Source organism: Canis lupus, chromosome 4, assembly GCF_003254725.2.
Source record: "Canis lupus dingo isolate Sandy chromosome 4, ASM325472v2, whole genome shotgun sequence".
NCBI lineage: Eukaryota > Metazoa > Chordata > Mammalia > Carnivora > Canidae > Canis > Canis lupus.
In genome coordinates this window covers 40,074,230-40,093,303 of record NC_064246.1, presented here as the reverse complement: position 1 = coordinate 40,093,303, position 19,074 = coordinate 40,074,230, and the positions used below count along the sequence as shown (strand labels likewise).

The following is a 19,074-nucleotide window of genomic DNA, read 5'->3' as shown; positions in this document are numbered from 1 at the left end:
GCTTGGGCAGAAAAGGGCTGCAACCAGCTTGTGGGCCTGCAGGGGTGAGTCGAGGAACGGAGTGGGAGAGCAGGGAGAAAGACGAGCACTTCCCAAGCTCACCTATCCTGACCATTTACTATATGGCAGGCCACCTTGATGACACATCTACTCTTCCAAATAACTTACGAAATACGGACTCCTATCACCTACATTTTATAGATGCAGAAACAGACACAGAGAGAACATGAAACCTGTCCAAGGCTGCCCAGGTAGTAGGAGCCAAGCTGGCATCCGAACCTGGACTCTTAAGCCCTTCACAATCCATTATTCCAGTTTTTGTTTGAAAGGCCATGTTGGGTTCTCCACAGCTTCAGGGAGTCAGCAGGAGCGATGGGCTGGGCACTGGACTCTGAAAATGGATCAGCACAGGCCTGCCAGCAGGTCACTCTAGGTAGAAGAGGCTGGGCTCTGCAAACTCTCAGCTACCTGAGGGGCCAAGAGGAGGGGTGCATAGACCCTTAGGTCAGAGTGGGCTGGGTCCCCATCCTGGGTGTGAGGCCTGGGCCAATCACTTCACCTCGCTGAGCTTCCCAGCAGACCCCATAGAATGGAGATGAAGATTTCAAAAAGCAGCCATGGGGCACCTGGGAAGCTCAGCGGTTGAGCGTCTGCCTTCTGCTTAGGGCAAGATCCCGGGGTCCCGGTATCGAGTTTCACACCAGGCTCCCCGGAGGGAGCCTGCTTCTCCCTCTGCCTGTGTCTCTGCCTCTCTTTCTGTGTCTCTCATCAATAAATAAAGTTAAAAAAAAAAAGGAAAAAAAAGCAACCAGTACAAGGACTGGGATGCAACAGTCCCTTACCCCTTAGCTCCCTTCCCAGCTCGTAGGGTCATCGTGAGGATGACACAACAAGTCGGTCTCATATGTTCAATCAGACCACTCTGCCTGTATGCTGGTGGCTAAACTACCTACACTCTATGAGCTTTGGCTTCCCCTCCATAAGATGGGCATACTAACAGTACTACTGCCTAGGGCTGTTGTGAGCTTAATACATCTAAAGGATGTGGAACAGCTTCTGGCACTCAATAAATGGTAGCTATCACGGTGTCATAATTATCGCTGTACCTGCACAGTGAGTGCAAGTTATCAGGATCATAAATTAATTTCCCTTCAGCTCCTGCCTCAGGCTCCTGGGACATACCCCAAATGATCACATGTTTCAGCGTGTCTAAGCTCTGTCCCTGTGCTATGAGAAAGCTGAGTTCCAGGCACCTACGACCCCAGCCTCGAACAGAGCTGCCTCTGTTGGATCCCAGGAAATGGTCAGCCTTGACCTTCCCTGGTGGCTAGCGTGGGATCCATCCAGCAGAATGCTGCCCGTGCGTTTTGGGGCAAACTCGGAAGGAAGGTCCTGCCCATCAGCCTTCCCGTGCGCCAAGGAAGAGCTCCCCTTGGCACCAAGCGTGGGTCTGCAAGGGAACAGGCAAGGAAAGCCCTGGGATGAGTCTCTCCTCCCTTTCTGCCGTGGCTGCTCTAACACTCAGCGGATTCTGTTCCACACAGACATGACTGGTCCGCCCAGTGGCTTCTCTGCTCTGAGCCTGTTTCCTTCTCTGTAAAAACACAGGAGGGAGAACCCTCTGAGCTCTGTGCCTCCCGGTTGTGTGGGGAGGGGGGGGGCAGCCCTGCCCCCTGCTTGGGCCAGTCCCTCGGTGGCAAGGTGGGAACTGTGTCAGTAACCACGCCGCCCGCCCGTTAGACTGTGAGGAGGACCGCTCCTAGGGCACAGGCTGGTGCCCACTCCCCAGTAGGCACTTTGTAAACGGGAACTTTAAAAATGTCACTTTTGTGGGTGAAGACCTGCTGGGGCCAGAAATGGAGGGTTTGATAGGCAGAGTCTACTGAGAAGTAGAGCCTTCCTGGAGCAATTAAAAAAACCCAGCTTTGTGGTTTGATTGCAAACTGGATTGTGTGTTCTTGAGTGAGTTGTGGGGAGGAGTGGAGGCAAACACCCTTCAGTTCCCTGAAAGAAGGGGTCTTTTCACCCATACGCCCCATCCCCGGCTCAGTGCGTGCCCTTTTTATGAGATGCACCTGACTGCCGGCTATTGCAAGGGGAAGGGCCTGCCCTGGCAGGCCCTGTGGGAACACTGCCAGCAAGCCTGGCCAGGGCCTTCCCTCTACCCATTGCCCTGGGAGGCTGTGCCAACACTGCAAAGTCAAGAGAGTCAGCCCCACCCAGGGGCCCCTGCAACCCAAGCATGGGTCCTGATGCTAAGGGAGGGTAGCATAGTCTGTGAGGTTCTGGGTATGGTTAAGGGAAAGGGTCAGAGTGTGTGAAATTCAAAGCTGGGAGAGGTTGTGACCAGAGGCTGCTGCACAGATCCAAGGATGCTCCCCTACCCCTGCTTCTGTTTGCACACCTCCTATGACAGGGATCTCTCTCTCTCTCTCCCAAAGCCACCTTCTCCATCTTTGTGGACCAGCTTTGCCTTGCTTCTCAAGTAGGGTGCCCAAAGCCAAAGCATCTTCTCCCCGAATGGCCTAATCAGCATGCACTGGAGCAGCAAGCCCCTCCTTTGTTCTAGAGACTATAGTTCTGTTAATGCATCCTGATTTGATTTGTTTCTCCCACACATCTCACTATTGATCACACCAGAGTCCGGGCCACAATCAACTGATTCTCATTCCTTCACAACTCTTTCTACCCCTTCCTCCCTCCCTCCCGTCCTTCTCTTCATCTGCCCTTCCTTTTTCCAGTTCAGAGCAATGCATCTCTGCAGTCGGTTTATTCAGAGGTGTATTGTGCATCTGTGCATATGCCAGTCCTGTTCTGAGCACTGGAGATTTAGAAATGAATACTACCTGTGTCCTGCCTGCAGGAGGCTTCCCATCTGCCAGTGGAGTGGATGGAAGGGTAACAGCACCTGCCCTAAGGGTACAAGTGAGGGACAGGACAAAGTGCAGAGGTGCCTCAGAGGGGTGAGCAGCTTCCGTACATGCATAAACATAAGGCAACCCAGATAAAGGTTAAGGGCAATCTGTATTCTCCTAATGAGAAGATGCACAAGGAAGTTAAATAATATAAACTTTAAAAGATGGAGAGGGATCCCTGGGTGGCGCAGCGGTTTGGCGCCTGCCTTCGGCCCAGGGCGCGATCCTGGAGACCCGGGATCGGGTCCCACGTCGGGCCCCCGGTGCATGGAGCCTGCTTCTCCCTCTGTCTGTGTCTCTGCCCCTCTCTCTCTCTCTCTGTGGCTATCATAAATAAATTAAAAAAAAAATTAAAAAAAAAATAAATAAAAGATGGAGAAAAAATAGACATCGACCTGCAATATTTATTTCTTTATCAAGACATACATATTTTAAATGACTTTTACATAAAACATTAATTCAAAAAGACTGCTTTTGTCCACTCTCAAACTTCAAGAAACTATTTGGTTCAAATTCTTTATGTGTGGCTTTGATGCCATTGTCCCCATCATCTGGTGTGTGTGCGCGCACACGGGGGTGGGGTGGGGGGGTATTTGCTTTTTTAGTTTTCCGCAGATCTTATTCATGAGGACCAAGATGCTAAAACTCCCTTTTAGATCCACATGTCAATTGGCCACTGGACAGGATACTGTGTCCCCTCCGCAGGTGCCATCTGCATAATAACACTGTGGCAAGAGGCTTCATTTGCTGCAGATGCGCATTTGTGCTGTGCACAACACAGCCACTTACTCGGATGCTCTGAAAGTGACCAGTTAGAAGGTCTGTTTATACCACCCTCCTTTGCAGTCACCCTTTGTGACCCTCTCGGTTACAAATTCCCATTTGCACCATATTGCCTTACGTGAGAAAAATTTCCTTGGCTCCTTTTGTAATAATGCTGACCTCTATATGCATCCCAAACTCCTATGCATCAAGGGTGTTTTGAGCCCAGGTATTTTTCCCAAACAGGACTTGAGTCTAAAAATTAAGTAACTGAGAGAGCACCTGTAATATAAGAAATTTGTAACTCAAATACAAGGCAACCTTATGTTCAGACACATATGAGTCAGGTTGGGTGGGGTATAGAGAAGGCTTCCCAGAGGCGGAGGCTTTGAGCTGATCTTGAAGAATGAGAACCCTCCGGGATGGGTCAGCAATCGTAGGCAGAAGGCACTGGAGAAACAGAGCCGGGGGTTCCGTCCTCGATACCTCTTTCATTCACATAGCTCCAGGCCAGCTTTGCCTCTTACCAGCTGGGTGATCTTGGGCACCTCTTTTCCATTTCCAGAACCTCTATCTCCCTATCTGTGAAGTGGGGGTAATAACATATATTTCATAAAGGATACAAGAGCATGGAAAGCAGAGTTGGAAAAAAAAAAAAAAAAACTGGTTTAAAACTGGGTCTTCTCCAGTAAGTCATTGCACCTCCTGAGCCTCAGTGTTCCAATCTGCAAAATGGAACCCAGTGAAGGCAGGAACTAGCAGGCTTCACTTCCCCCTTGAGTTTGGTCTGGGTTCCTGTGCAGGAGAGCTGCTCCGAAAATACCTGGGGTGAATGAATGGATGGATGGATGAAGATTGCTTGTTACTCCCTCTGCCAGGAAGGCTCTCCCAGCTCCTACCGTGGCTGATTCTTGCTGTGTCATCAGATGGAGCTGGTGGGCCCCCAGGTTCTCCCTGAGGCCCCCAGACAAAGCTACCACAACACAGTTATTTATTTTGCTGGCTTTGATCATTATACTGTGTGATCTAAATTGCTTGTTATTTGGGGGCACGTGGGTGGTTCAGTCAGCTGAGCTTCCCACTCTTGATTTCAGCTCAGATCATGATCTCGGGGTTCTGAGATGGAGCCCTCAATCCGAGCCCCATGCTCAGTGGGGAGTCTGCTTGAGATTCTCTCCCTCTCCCTTTGCTCCCCCCCCCCCCCCCGCACTCCCTCTCTCTCAAAATAAATTAAAAAATAGGGGACGGGGGAATCCCTGGGTGGCTCAGCAGATTGGTGCCGGCCTTTGGCCCAGGGGGCGATCCTGGGGTCCCGGGATCGAGTCCCGCGTCGGGCTCCCGGCCTGGAGCCTGCTTCTCCCTCTGCCTGTGTCTCTGCCTCTCTCTCTATGTCTATCATAAACAAATCAATCAATCAATCAATCAATCTTAAAAAAAAAAAAATAGAGGACGCCAGGGTGGGTCAGCGGTTGAGCGTCAGCCCAGGGCGTGATCCCGGGGTCCGGGGATCGAGTCCAACATGGGGCTCCCCACAGGGATCCTGCTTTTCCCTCTGCCTATGTCTCTGCCTCTGTCTGTTTCTCATGAATAAATAAACAAACCTTAAAAAAACGAAAACACCCAGACTCTAAAAATAAATAAAAATAAAATACTCAAATAAATAAGTTGCTTGTTATTTCTGTTTTCACCCCTTGCCTGCCTCGTCTGTATCTACAGTGTCCAGTACGGTGCCTGGTATGTGCTTAATAAATACTCTAATATGCTCCCTCCTCCCTACCTTTGGATACTGCCTAGGTTTCTATTTGTAGTAGAAACCTACGTCCCTCACCGGGTAGGAGGCAGACCGCACCCCCACCGGTCACCGACTGGATTGCCCTCAAGCCCTAGCCCTGCCGCAGGTGACCTGCCTGCGTGTACATCCCCCAGCCCACCCCTGCACCCTGCGTAGGTGCCCCGCCTGGGAGAGGGCCTGGCACCCCCTGGGCCTGGTCCCAGGGCTGGAGTAAATGAGTGCAAGGCCTGGCGGCCGAGGGCACCCCGCTGCCGGCGCGTCTTCCTGCCGCGGGCGCGGGCGCGGCGGGAGCGGCGGGCGCGGCGGGCGCGGCGAGAGCGGGAGGCTCGGCGGTCCTGCTCCCGCCGCCCGGTCCAAACTTTCAAAAGATGCGGCGGCCGCCGCCCCGCCTCTCCCTGCGCGGCCGGAGGCGGCGGGAGGCGGCGGCGGAGGCGGAGCCGGCGGGCTCGGGCCGGTTGGCTCCGCCTCGTCCTCCCGCCGCCACCGCCTCCCTGCAGGCGCCCGCCCCAGCTGCCGCCCGCCGGCTCGCCCGTGCAGCCGCGATGCCCCGGAGCCCGGCCCTGGCCCGGGTCCCCCGCCCGCCGCCCTACTAGCCTCCGTGCACCCGGAGCGCGCCGCCGCCAACGCCGCGCCCCGACGCAGGGATGGGCAACACGGTGCACAGGACCCTGCCAGGTACGCCGGGGAGCCCCGCCCGGGAGGCGGGCGCTGGGGTCCTCCGGTGCCCAGGGGACCCGCCGGGTGACTTCCGGAGGGCCGCCTCACCCCCCTGGAGCCCTCGGCGCGCAGCGGGCTGCAGCCTTCCGTCGCCTCCTGGACCCCGGCTCCGCGCGCGCCCTCGCCTGGGCTTTGCGCTCCGGGAGGACGGGTACCGCGTCCTGGTTACCTTGGGGACCCCAGTCCTCGTTCTCCCTGCTTGGCCAGATGCGCCGAGGGGCCGCTGGGGCGATGCCGCTCGCCCCCTCGCCTTTGTTTCAGCCCGAGGGTGCTGAGGAGGGAGCCCGGGGCGTCCTGGGGTGGGGGTGACTGGAGTCGGGCTCCCCAGAGCTTCCGACGGCCAGAACCACCCGTGGTGCCGAGACTGCAGCTGCTGAAGGGGGGGCGCTTGCAGGGGTACCCCAATTTCCAGCCACCAGCGCCCCCGCGGCACATGCTGCCTTGGTTTGGCCATGTTCCCACGCGCACCCTGGCTGCGCCCCCCTCTGGTGTCCGCCCAACTGGGGGCTCTCTAGTCCCTCGGAGTCATCGCTGCAGAGTGCATCGCCCCCTAGTTAACCTCACCCTAGGATTTCGGGGGCCAGAGTAAGGGGATGGGGGTGGGGTAGGAGGGTGGGAGTGGGGGGCAGAGGAGGACTTACTACAGAATTACCTGCTAATTTTGGTAACCCATCACTGCGCTGGGGGCTGTGTCCGGCACTTTATATACCCAGGGCGGCGTACAAAGCAGCTTTTTATTATAAAGATGTTTATCCCGATTTTACAAATGAAGAAATTGAGGCTCAGAGGAGAGAAATGACTTGCCCAAGGTCATACTGCTAATAGGGGGTGCGTGGGGTTGGGCCCCGCGACTGCCTGACCAGCCATCCCCCACTCTCCAAGTCTTTAGAAAAAGTCTTTATTTTGGCTTCAAGCAAGGCATTGGTAGCGTCTTTTGGGCAGAAAGTGAGAGGTGTGTGTATTTTTAAAGTACAAAGGCCCAGCTCAGTGTGGAAGCAAGTCGGCTGCCCGGCTGCTGGACAAATTTAGTGTGAGGTTTCAGGAGAGAGACAGATCACTGGTCTATGCTGTAACACTCCCATATAACGCCCTGCCCCAGGCATTATATAAAAAAATAGTTGTTTCTTCCCCTGAAGGGGATTGCAATGGATGATGCCATGCCCGGGATTCCCAAGGCTGGCCTATGAAAGAGGAGCCAACTCCTACTTCATAAGCTTTGGGGCAGCTTTAGGGCCATTGCATTCAAAACCCCCATATTCTCAGACAGGTGGAGTCACGAGCACAGGGTCATCAGCTAGTCAGAGGCATAGGTGGGATTTGAACCCAGGTCCGCCTACAGGGTGGTGGCCTCCACCTCCTATGAGCAGGGATATTGGCTGGATGGGGATGGACCCACCCAGTCCAGAGGTATCCAGGGATGTTGGCAAATAGGGCAGCAAATATTCTCCCAGCCACAGACACCTGACTGCAGCATGGGCCCCTTTGAACAATTTCTTAATTAAAAATATTTATGCTGTTCTAATAAAAAAAAAAAAGAGCCATTCTGCCACCTGTGGGTCAGCCTTAGGGTGGGTGAAGGGACAGACACAGCCAGGCAGGCTAAAAATAGCTGGAGATTTATATATTCTGCATCCCACAGGGCTCTTGCTCTGTGGACTGGGCCACCCTGGGCTAGGGGTTGGAGGTTAAGGTTGTCACCCACTGCAGTAGCTAAGTGTGAAAAATTAAAACTCTCCCCTGGGGCCGAAGCTTGCCCTGAGTTTGAGGAAGGGGACAGAGCTGGAATTCCTGAGACACATCAAGTTGCTGTGCTGAGACTATGAAGGGCCATTGATTGTTTTCCAACCTGTGTGTAATCAGTTTCTCACACACATTGTGCCTTTTTTTACAACTCTGTGATCAGTATATGATGCTCCTCACACTTGGAATATCCTTCCTTGTCTAGTCCATTTCTTAAAATTCTGCTTGTCACCTCCTCCAGGAAGCCTTCCTTGACCATCCACACCAATCCCACCCTTTGTTATGGTACCTAGAGACCTTCTTAAGTCTCTGCTTGTTCATCTGATCACATTGCATTGTCGTCATCCCTCTCCACAACCTGCCTTGGGGCTGCCTGAGGACAGAAACCATGTCTTGATTATCTTGTATCCCTGGTTGCCCAACCCAGAGCCTAGTGGCTGGCAGGGGCTCAAAAACCAGTGGTAGAGCTCACATGTTGCCCGCATCTTAGGCTGAAAGAACACTTGGCTCAGTCTTGCCCTGTAGAAATCCTTGTGCTTTCGTTCTCAGGAAAAGGACACATGCGTGGGGTTCCTTCTACGGGACTTGAAATAGAGAGCTGGCATTTGCTGAGCACCTGGATTCCATGCCAGGCTTCCTGCATATGTGGCTCCATTTACACGCCAAGCATGCTTCTCCTTAAGGCTCCTGCACTTGCTGATCCTTCTGCCTGGAGCATTCTTCCCCCAGACCTCCACATGGTTTCCCCGATTTCGCTCTCTGCTCCAACGCGGATCCTGCCATTGCCCCTGCCCCCGGCATGGCTCTCTTGCTCTCTCCCACCAGGTGTCTCTCCTTAGCATGATCACCATGTGCCACACGGTAGGTGCGATTAGCTGTTTAATCACCTATCTCCCCAGGGAGGACTTTGTCTTTTTATTCACTGCTGTATATTCAGCACCTGGAGCACTGGCTAGTATGTAGATGTTCTGTACATATTTGTTGAATAAATGAATGAATTTAATTCCCGCAGCAGCCCTGCAAGGTAGGGATCATCTCCATTTACAGTTAAGGAAACCAAGGCTCAGAGAGATAAAATGACTCATCCCTGCTCACATGGCTCATCCAGTTGGTAGAACCAGGATTGGAGTCCAGGTTGATTTAGCTTCAGAGTTCTATATTCTTCCTCCTATATGCAGTATCCTTCCAACCCATGGTTCAGATAACATTTGTTGGGTGCCCCGAAGGAGAGATATCATGTTATTGTGTGCAGGGATAACATGTCAAAGAAAGGGAAGGTCCTTCATGATTGATACAGGAAGCCCCTCGGCAGTCTTCGCAAAGGGCATCAGCAAATTCAGATGGAAGCCCTATAAATAGAAGTGTCCAGGAGCCAGCACGGGGATGCAGATTTGCCAAGCTCCTACTGTGTGCGTTACCCATTCTCTGTCTAGTTGCAGTTCAATACTGCAATGTAAGCTGCTCTTCTCCATTGTATAGATGAGAAGAATAGGGTATAGAGAGGTTAAAACACTTGACCCAACTCACACAGGCAGTGTGGCAGGCACTGGCAAAGCTGGGTTTAGGAGACCCTGGTCTGTCTTATCCCGAATACCACATGGTCCTTTTGTCTGGACTCCATTTCCCTTCATCTGGGGTTTGTAAGGGGAAAAGATAAAAGTATAAACAAGCGAGGCTGAGGGAGGCTAGAATTCCAGGGTGGTGGGGCTCTCCCCTCTTCTCTCACCTGTGCGTTGCAACCTTTCCCTCCATGCGCCTCCAGGGCTCACCCATAGTTCTGGTTGGAGGAGAGGCTGAGTTCAAACTGCCAGTTGGGTTTAATCATTAAGTGGGTCCGTGCTTGACCATGTCAATGGCCCTTTATAGTGTTAGTTCAATAGTCAGGCATCCTGGAGCTTGGAGTGGGGGAAATATGTTGACCTTGTTCTGTGCCAAGCTCTGAGTCAGGGGCTTTACCCACATTATCTATTTTAAATCCTTGCAACAACCCTTTACAGGAGCTATATTTGTCCCCATTTTACAGGCAGCCAGCATCTGTCCTTAGGTGCTGTGTGCCCAGGCTGGAGGGACTCCAGTGTCTGTGTGCTCCGCATTTTCCCGAGTGTGCGCCTTCATTCATTTAACAGACATCGTTTGGGCACCTATCGTGTGCCAGGCCCTGGGGGTTCAGTTGGGAAGGGATGGAAGCCCTGGGAGGCCCCCATGGAGCTGGCCTTTAGTGGAAGAGGAATCGGATGCATGAATAGAACAGGACAAGTAGCTGGCTCTAACACTGGAGAGCACCAGGGGCCGCTGCCCTGTGCCTCAGAGAGGAGGAGTGGGTGCCCAGTGCCCTGAGCAAGGCCCAGCCACCAGACCAACTGGTCTCTACTGTAGGTCATGCATGACCAGCTTTTTAAAAAATCTTCAATGACATAGAATTTTTAAAAAATCAAGTGCATTGATATAATAAGGAGTATTTTTGCTTCATAGACTCTGTCAGTTTTGTGTGTGTGTGTGTGTGTGTGTGTGTGTGTGTATGTGTGTGTGTGTGTATGCATTGGGCTCCATGGGCCCCAGTGATTAATAAGAGTTGTCATGAGACTATTCACTGGTCCACAGCAGTGGGAAGTCTGGTGTTTGGGGCTAGAACGCAGATCCTAGAGTCCAGTTACCGGGCTTCAAATCTCAGCTCAGTCATTGCTCAGTAGAGTGACTCTGGGCAAGGTACTTCCCTCTGAGTGCCTCAGTTTCCTCACGGTCAAGTGGGATTGACAAGGGGAGCTCCCTTATGGTTGGGGTAGCAAGAATTAAATGGAATAGGGCAGATAGTCTTAGCACAATGCCTGGAGCTTTCGCGATCATGGTTCTTGTTGCTGCTATGGAAAAGGGAGGATTTGAGTGTGCCCATGGGGTCCTTGGATGGGGATGGATGATAAGTGCCCTTCACTTCCTGGCTTGAAAGCCTGGTCCCAGGGGATCGTGAGTCTTGAACTCAGGGCTGGATTGGGAGGCATCCCTTTCGTGTGTACTGACAGCCGCAATGCGCAAGGCTTCTCCAGCTTTGTCTGACATCGGATTTCTCTTCTTGGCGGGTTCCATTTTGCCATTTCCGTTTGTTCACTAGACCTCCAGGCGGACTCTCTGCTGCACCTGGGGTCACAGCCTGGGTTAGGGATTCAAGGTCTAGTGGGAAAGGCCAACAAGGACAGGACAGTTACAGTAAGTGGGGGAGATGAGCCCTGGGGGCCGTGAGAGCCCAGAGCTGGGTGCAGGAAGGCTTCCCGGAGGAGGTGCTGTCTGGTCAGACCAGAAAGCAGATAAGTTAGCCAAGAGAAGGAAATGAGAAAAGCTGTTCAAGACAGAGGGGCTAGATGTGCAAAGGCCTGAGTGGAGGGAGAACAGGGCATATGTGGGGAGCTGTGCATTCTGGGGTCCCAGTGCAAGTAGGGGTGGTACATGGAGTTAGAGCGGTGGGCAGAGGCCATGTCAGAGGAGGGGATGGTTTCTTGCAGCCCAGCCCTCAGTCAGGAGGCTTAGATTTCTTAGCTGCTACGCTCCCTGCCGGGATGATGTGCCAAGCTTGCCAGCAGGGGCGTAGCATTTTCACTGGGCTTGGCCATAAGGACTGTTTAATCTTCCCTACGGACAAGAAGTGTCAGCTCTGCCCTCTTTTGGACCACAAGGCTTTCTGTACTTCATGGTGCTCTGTGAGGGCTTAAAATAGAAGCCCAGAAGCCAGGTGTGTGCTTCGAGCGGTGAGGGAGAAGGAAGGAGGCCTGGGTGCAGCCCTGTAGGTAGTGAGCGCTCACCTGGGCTGTAGTAGAGTGGTCAGAGCCTCAGTGTGCTGGCCCCCATCTAGTTCATCCTCTTTACACTGTCGGGATCAGCCTTCCCGAAGTAGTCTCCCATTCCGCAGATAAGGAAACAGCTCAGAGGGAAAAAGAGACACGCCCTGAGACAGGAGGTGTCACCAGGAGGTGACAGTGGGATTGGACCCCCGGCCTGCCCAGCTCCAAAGATCCTGCTCCTCCGTCACCAAGGGGCACTGTGCCCTGTGGCCTCCTGGGGCTGTTGCCCCCTGTCCTCATCCTGAGCCCTGCCCCTCTCAACCCATCTTTCCTGCAGGTGCTTCTTCCCACCCTCTGTCCTCGGAAGATGAATTACTTACATCTGCAGCAGCCAGAATGAAGCTGCCTGTGGGAAAGGTTCACCCCAGGCCTGCAGTACTCTATAGCTCAAAAGGCACAGGTGGCCTTTGGGAGTCCTGCCCTGGAGGAGGGTGAGCTTGAGCTCTGTACTCCTTCCTTCTGTCCCTCTGAGGCTCAGGCTCCTGCTGTTTCGGCCTGATAAAAGCTGGCCTGCGGTTGGCCACCCCTACTGCCCGTTGGCGGGCGTCATGGTGCATCCACACCCTCTGCCCCCAAGCCCAGCTCTTCAGAGGCCCTCCCGCCCTGAGTGCCAGGCAGTCGGCAAGGGCACGGGACTAGGGTGAGAACCATCTGTGGTCCCGCACCCAGGCTTTCCTGCAGGTGAGGAGCACCCTGCCTCCCTGCTGTGCTGGCATTCTCGCCACAGTTGGTAACCTCACAGGCTGCAGCCCTGCATGCCTGGGTCTCCGTCCTGCCCCTTGGAGCTGGACAAGCAACTCGGTCTCTCTACACTTCAGCTCTCTCTTCTGCAAAAAGAGGATAATGATGTTACCTCGCAGGCATGTGGAGTGTCTGACAGTACGTGCTCATGCGGGGCGCCTGTTAGGATGATGGGGAAGCAAGCCCCTGCTCTGGGCTGAGCCCTGCACTCCTGAGAGACAGACACAGAAGAGGAACCACCAGTAACTCCTATCACGCAGCCGGTCAGTGCCAGCTGCTACTCTAAGTGGGTTCCTGCATTTGACCCTCCGGACAAGCCTCAGGAGATGGCTACTGTTGTTGAGAGAACAGAGAGAGGCAGAGAGAGGCAAAATAACTTGCCCCGGGGCACACAGCCCCGAGAGTCCAGCATGGTTCCTGCTAGAAGGAGAGGCTGTTGGTCTGAGACGGATGACTGTGGGTCAGGGTGGGAAGTCAGGTGGGAGCACTGGAAGCCTTCGTGGTGTTACGCAGAAATCTCTAAGTATCCTGGTGGGTTAGTTTTTCATCGTTGACCTATTTCTTTAGTAGCCTGTCTCACATACTGCCTCTAGGTATGGCAGGGTGAGGACAGTCTCCAGGTGACCGGTGGGCTCACTGAGATGACCCCAGCTGATATCCCCTGAAGTCTGATGTGTAGATCTCCAGCCCCCTTGCAAAGCAGGTCAGGGGAGAGCTGATGTCCTGAGGGCTTTATAGACAGCAAAGCAAGGGCCCTATCATCCCCGGGGGCAGAGACTCCTTAGCAATATGGCCTGAGAGCTCTCTGCAGATCCCTGAGGTCAGAGAACAGACCTGATGGGGAAGGGCATTGTGGACCAAACACAGACATGACCAGTTGCAGGGACATCACGTGGAGGCAGATTTCAGCTCAAACGAAGAACTTTCTGTGGAAGCAGTCTACAGGTGGAACGAGGGCAGGGAGGAAGAAGTGCCCTTTGCTGGAGTGGCACTGGTGTTTTACCCACCTAGGACTTGACATGAACATTGTAGTGGCAACTGAGCATCAGATGGATCTGGGATGAATTGTTCATTAAGGTGCCTTTTGACCCTGGGGTCCTATGGGTTATGCTGTCCAGCATTCATCTGCTGAACACCCTTCACAATCTTTCACTTATAAAATCCTCCTGCCAGTTCTGCAGGTCAGGAGCTCTTCGGCCCATTTTATAGATCAGGAACTGAGGTGCAGAAAGTTGAAGCCACCTGCCCTTGTCTGGGTCCGGTTCCCCCTACCCCCACCCCTGCAGCCTCCCAGCCTCAGCATTTTTGCAGACTCAGTGTCGGATATTTCTGAGTGGGGTTTGAGATAGTTGTTCTTGGACATCAGTCCCAGCTCACCCTTGTCACTTTTTCTCTCTTCATTCTTTTTACTGAGACTCAGCTGGCCTCTTGCCTCACCTCTGGGCAGTGGGGAGAAAGTTCTTTTATGAGTAAGCCATTTGGGGAAATGGGTGGGATGGGGGTGTCTGGGGCGGTATTGGCACTCGGCAGGATGCCCGCAGCCATTAACAAGTGTATTCTGTTTATATCCTCAACATTACACACTGTTTGTATTGCAATTATATTCCTTGGGCATGTATTTTCTTTCCTTCCCCGCACCCCCTCCCACCCGCCCAAGGATGACAGATTTAAGAGATGGGTGGGCATGTGCATACCCTGTGTCTCCAAAGCCGGGTCTGCTTGGTGACTTTCCACTCCACAGAAGAGCTTCCCTTTCCCTCGAGATTCGGGGCAATTCAAGGTCAGGAGATGGGACAGTGGAATTTCCCTGACCCTGACAATGACCCAGACCTTCATCCCTGCAGTTTCCCAGGGGCTCTGTTCCTAGGACCAGAGAGTGCTTGGAACCTACCTATTTGGCAGATGGGGACATTGGGGACCAGAGCTTTGTGCAAGTTCATGGAGTAATTATAGATGGGGTCTTTGGCTGGAATCCCAAGAGAGGTGGTGGAAAGAGCACTGGTTTTGGAGGCCGTCTTGAGTTAAAATAGTTCTACTGTATCTAACCTGGGTCACCCTGGGCAAGTGGTGTCCCTCTCTGAGCCTCTACTACCTCATCCTGAAAATGAGGGTGATGGTGGTACCTCCCTTATAGGAGGCAATGAGATATAAATAGGGAACTCCATCTAGAAGTCTGAGCCCAACACAAGACAAGGACTCTGTAAGTCTCCTTGAAGGCTCCTGAAATGGATGGGCTGGGATGGGGGGTGGGGAGGAACAACAGGGCCAGTAGTCCTGTTCCTCTCCAGTCCCTGTGATAGATCACTAATGTAACCGCTGGTTGGCTAAAGAAGCAATTCCGCATACTGATCAAAAGCATGCACGGATTTTGGATTCACATCTGAGTCTAATCATGACCCAGCTGTTTACCTAAACCATGAGGGCTTCCTGCAGCATCCTCAATCCTCACTCACCTGCTCTCATGAACCCTCAGGCACTGTGTCGGGGTGATGGGGAGAGTAGAGGGAAACCAGAAAGCTAGGTCTTCAGAGAAGGAAGCAGAGTGGGAGAGGCACCCTTCAGAGTCGCTTCTTGGCAGGCGTCAGAGCCAAACGCAGCAGGGCGGGAAACATTAGGTGAGGACCTACTGTGTGCCAGGCACTGTGCTCTGATCCTCCTGTGCAGGGATGACATCAGGGATGACATGATGACATGCAGCCCCAGTCTCCCTCTCTAGCTTCTCCTCTCCCTTCTGCCCTGAAGCAGCCTCTCAAACCAGGCTGGTATGAGTTCAGAGGCTAACTCCACCATTTCCTGGCTGTGTGGCCTTCGGTGCCTCTCTCAGCCTCTCAGAGCCTCCCTGCCTCACTAGCAGCAGGTCTTGTGGCACTAGTCACCTCACCCAGGAGGAGCACAGGAGGCCTGGTGAGTGTCGGGCCAGCTGTAGTCTCTGCATTGCCCCCTGGAAGGTCTATCTCTCTGATGCAGCCCCACCCCCAACTCCTTGTCCAGGCCCAGGGACGTTAGGCATGGGGTTCCGTCCCTGCCCCACTGTAATCAGTCACCCACCCGCTTTCCTTTTTTAGATGCTACTTATTGTTCATCTCAAGTTCTGCCAAACTGTGGCCTTTGGATAGCTCAAAACAAGCTGATTGATGACATCCACACACACACACCCCCCAGCCCCCCGCCAAGACCAAGCCAGGGCATCAATCCACCTCTTCCCCAGAAGGTGGATTAGGCTTCTGGTACATAGTCTAGCTTTTCTCTTGCAGGTCAGGAGGTTAGCAAGAGTCCATGGGGTGGAGTGAGGCATGAAACAGGAAAATGCACAGCTTCTCTTTTCAGAGCTTTGACCCTGAAAAGCAGGATCAGTGGATCTAGTGTTCCCTAAGAGTCAGGATGGAGCCCCGCTGGTTAGTGGGCAGTCAGGCTTCTGTGCCCCACCCAGGCCAGGGGAGGGGCTGCCCCCAAGGCAAAGGGGGAGAAAGCTGGCAGACTGAGCCAGCTTATCACCAGACGGCTGCCAGGGGCTGCCTGGAGGAGAAGCAGGTGCCAAAGGGCAGGACCATCCCAGCAGCTGGAAGCCACATTCATAACCCAAACCAATTTTCTTACTCCCGCTATGCTGGATCATTTTGATAGGCTGAGAAGAGAGAGGGGGGCAGACAGTTTCTATGGGAAGAAACTGGGCTTAAATCTCATTCTTTGGAGAGATGGATCCTCAGGGGTTTTCTCTCTGCTCCAAACACTTAAGGGATTCCCAGAACTTGAGAACTTAACCCCCTCTGCACGGCCTTTAAGACCTTTTGTGATGCAGCCCCAGTCTCCCTCTCTAGCTTCTCCTCTCCCTTCTGCCCTACACTCCTTATAGTTCCTTGAGTGCATTCCACTCACTCTAACCTCGGGGCCTTTGTGCTGCTCCCTCTGCATCACACATACTTTTCCACCCCTATCATCCTTCCAGCCACTCCTGCCTCAGGCCTGTAATGTGGCTGCTCTGTGAAGTGTCCCCATGGCCCCAGCCCTACCCCCCCCCACCCTGTGCAGTCGTGGTGTCTGCGTCCATCCCCCTGCTGGTCTCAGCTCACAGGGCAGGGACTGTGTGTGACTCCTCAGTACATGGGTTCCTGCAGCCAGTGCAGGCCCTGGCATGGAGTGCATGATCCATAAATGTCAGATGAAGGAGGAAGTGATATACTTGAGAAAGAATGAGGGCACATTTCCCCACCCCACCCCCACCCTGTCCCGCTATGGCAGTGGGGCCCTAACCATGGGAACTGGCAACCCCTCTGGGGTTGGAGTTTCTCGGGGCAGTTTATCAAGGAGAAGCCACAGTGAAGGGGCCCAGCAGAGGATCAGAACAGGCTAGGAAGTCTTGACTCCCCTGAGCACACTTCGGAAGCGTCGTTGGGATGACCTCACCCCCTGGGAACTTGGTGCATCTGAGCCCACTTGAGCCAAGAGGGCTGCCACTCAGGCCTGGTAGGAGTGGGCTCTGCTCCCAACAAGCAGTGTTGTGTGACCTCTGGCCTCCCTCCCCGGCCTCCTTGCAGCTGTTGACAGGAGTGTGGGGCCTTCCCAGCTGCACTGGGGTGACCGGGTTCTGTTTGCAAAGAAAAGGGGAGGGGAGGAGCAGGGTGGCGGTTTCCAGTGTGGGCTGGCCCCTTTCCATCGTGGGTGCCAGCCTACTGGGCCTCTGAAACAGAGAACAAAGTCCCATTACGCAGGCGTCTGCCTCCTGAGTGCCTGTCACTGCCCCAGTTGGCAGAGGTGAGGGAAGGGAAGGTTGGTTAGTTTTTTTCTAGCCCACATTCAAACCCACCAATGGCAAAGGTACTTCCTGTTGCCAAAGAAGACCGATATTCTTGTCCTGCTTTGGGTGGAGGGAAGCCTTGCCAATACTAGCCTTGAGTTTTCCTCTCTAAAGCGCGCGCGCGCTCTATCTCTCTCTCTCTCTCTCTCTCACACACACACACACACACACACACACACACACACACAAAATCATGTTGCTTCCTACTGCCAACAGGATTGACTGAATTGTGGACCTGAGCAAATGTCACTCAAACCAGCGACTTCTCACTGGAGTTGTACCATCTGAGGTTAGAGGTTATGAGAGTCCAAGAAGCCCCTGAAAATGGGTGCCGAATTGTGTGCAGAGAGTGTGGTACTTTTCAGAGAGAGGCCTACACAGCTTTCATCGCCCTTAACGAGGGCCACGACCCCTGCTCCCAGCAGTTACGGGGGGGCTGCCTTGGAAAAGAAGTGCGATGACGTGGGAGGAAGGGCCCAGCCCTGCAGTCTTGGTTTCCTCCCCTGGAAAACGAAGGTGGTAAAACCTACCCTGCAGGGTTGTCCCAAGAACTAAATGAAGTAATACACAGAGGCACACACTGGCACATACCAGGGGCTCAGTAAAAGGCTGCGGATGAAAGGAGGGTACAGAATAGACCGTTCTCTCGGCTGGCGATTCCCTTTCCCTGTGGAGTGGAACCCGCTGAAAATTTCAGCCAGAATGCCATCTGCTGAATGCCAGCACGCCGGAAGCTGTCATCTCGGCGGCCAAAGAAGCTGGAGTGTTGCTTCCTGCCATCCTCTTGGCTGTAAATGCCATTTGCTCAGGCTCTTTTTAGATCAATGGAGAGGCTGGGCTGGGGCAATGAGCGGGGAACGTTCTGGAGGTGGCACAGTGCACATTTGGGACACTGTTGGGATGGCTTAAAATCAGGCCTCTGTCCTTAGACACTAAGGGAAGGCGACTCCAGGGCTTTGAAGAGGCCTTTCCTGGCCAAGGTCACCAGCCCTCCATGGAGGAACATGGCAAGATAGATGTATTTCCCCAGACCTACAAGTGGACATCTCTGATGTCGAAGGACGTCAGAAACCTTTTCTTTTCAAAGGAATGAAGGTGGCTAAAGGGAGAGACCATGTGTTTAGTGAACACCTACGATGTGCCTGCCATGCATCATGTCTGATGGATTTATTTCCCAAGTTCAAGACTCCTCACAGCACTCTTGTGGGATGGTGAAGACTCCCACCAGTTTTGTAGGTCTGGGTGGGGAGACCCAAAGAAGTTAAACAGGGGCCCTAATATCACACAGCTACGAAATGACAAAACAGATTTTAAACCCAGATCTGTCTGATCCTAAGCCTGTGTTCTTTTTAACTGCTTCTCAAACCGAGATTTAGAAAATAAAACCCCAGGAGAGATGGAGGTGAAGGGCTCACCCAGGAGTTGGATCTGCTGCTCCCACGGGGAAGGAAATGAACGTTTAGTTGATCATCTACTATGTGCCAGGATTTCTGCCTGGATCTCTCTGTGCTCTCACGGCCTCTCAGCAGCCCAAGATAGGGGTCTAAGGTCACATACTATTCCATATGATAAACAGCAGCGCTGGGAAGTGACGGGACTGCCCAGGGATCCCAGGCAAATGAGTAGTAAAGCACAGGCTTGAACCCAGAGCCCATGAGGGATGTCCCAAGACACTGATGTGGGAAAGCCACATAACTACCACCTGAGCTGCTCTTATTCCACCTGTCTTACCAAAGGACTTGCCCAAGGCTGGCAGTGGAAACATTTAGACAGAATAGAGTC

At 53.4% G+C, this 19,074-nt stretch overlaps 1 protein-coding gene and 1 long non-coding RNA gene across 2 annotated transcripts in view; one reads left to right on the top strand and one right to left on the bottom strand.

The window, feature by feature from the left end:
* LOC112651158 (uncharacterized) overlaps window positions 1–19,074 on the bottom strand; it is a 95,664-nt gene that overhangs the window by 24,870 nt on the left and 51,720 nt on the right. The window lies entirely within an intron of this gene.
* Window positions 5,976–19,074, top strand: part of NEURL1B (neuralized E3 ubiquitin protein ligase 1B) — a 39,910-nt gene continuing 26,811 nt past the window's right edge. Inside the window, exon 1 of the mRNA XM_025434086.3 lies at window positions 5,976–6,144. Coding sequence (XP_025289871.1) covers window positions 6,114–6,144 — 31 coding nt within the window. The 5' untranslated portion in view covers window positions 5,976–6,113. The remainder of the gene's footprint in view (window positions 6,145–19,074) is intronic.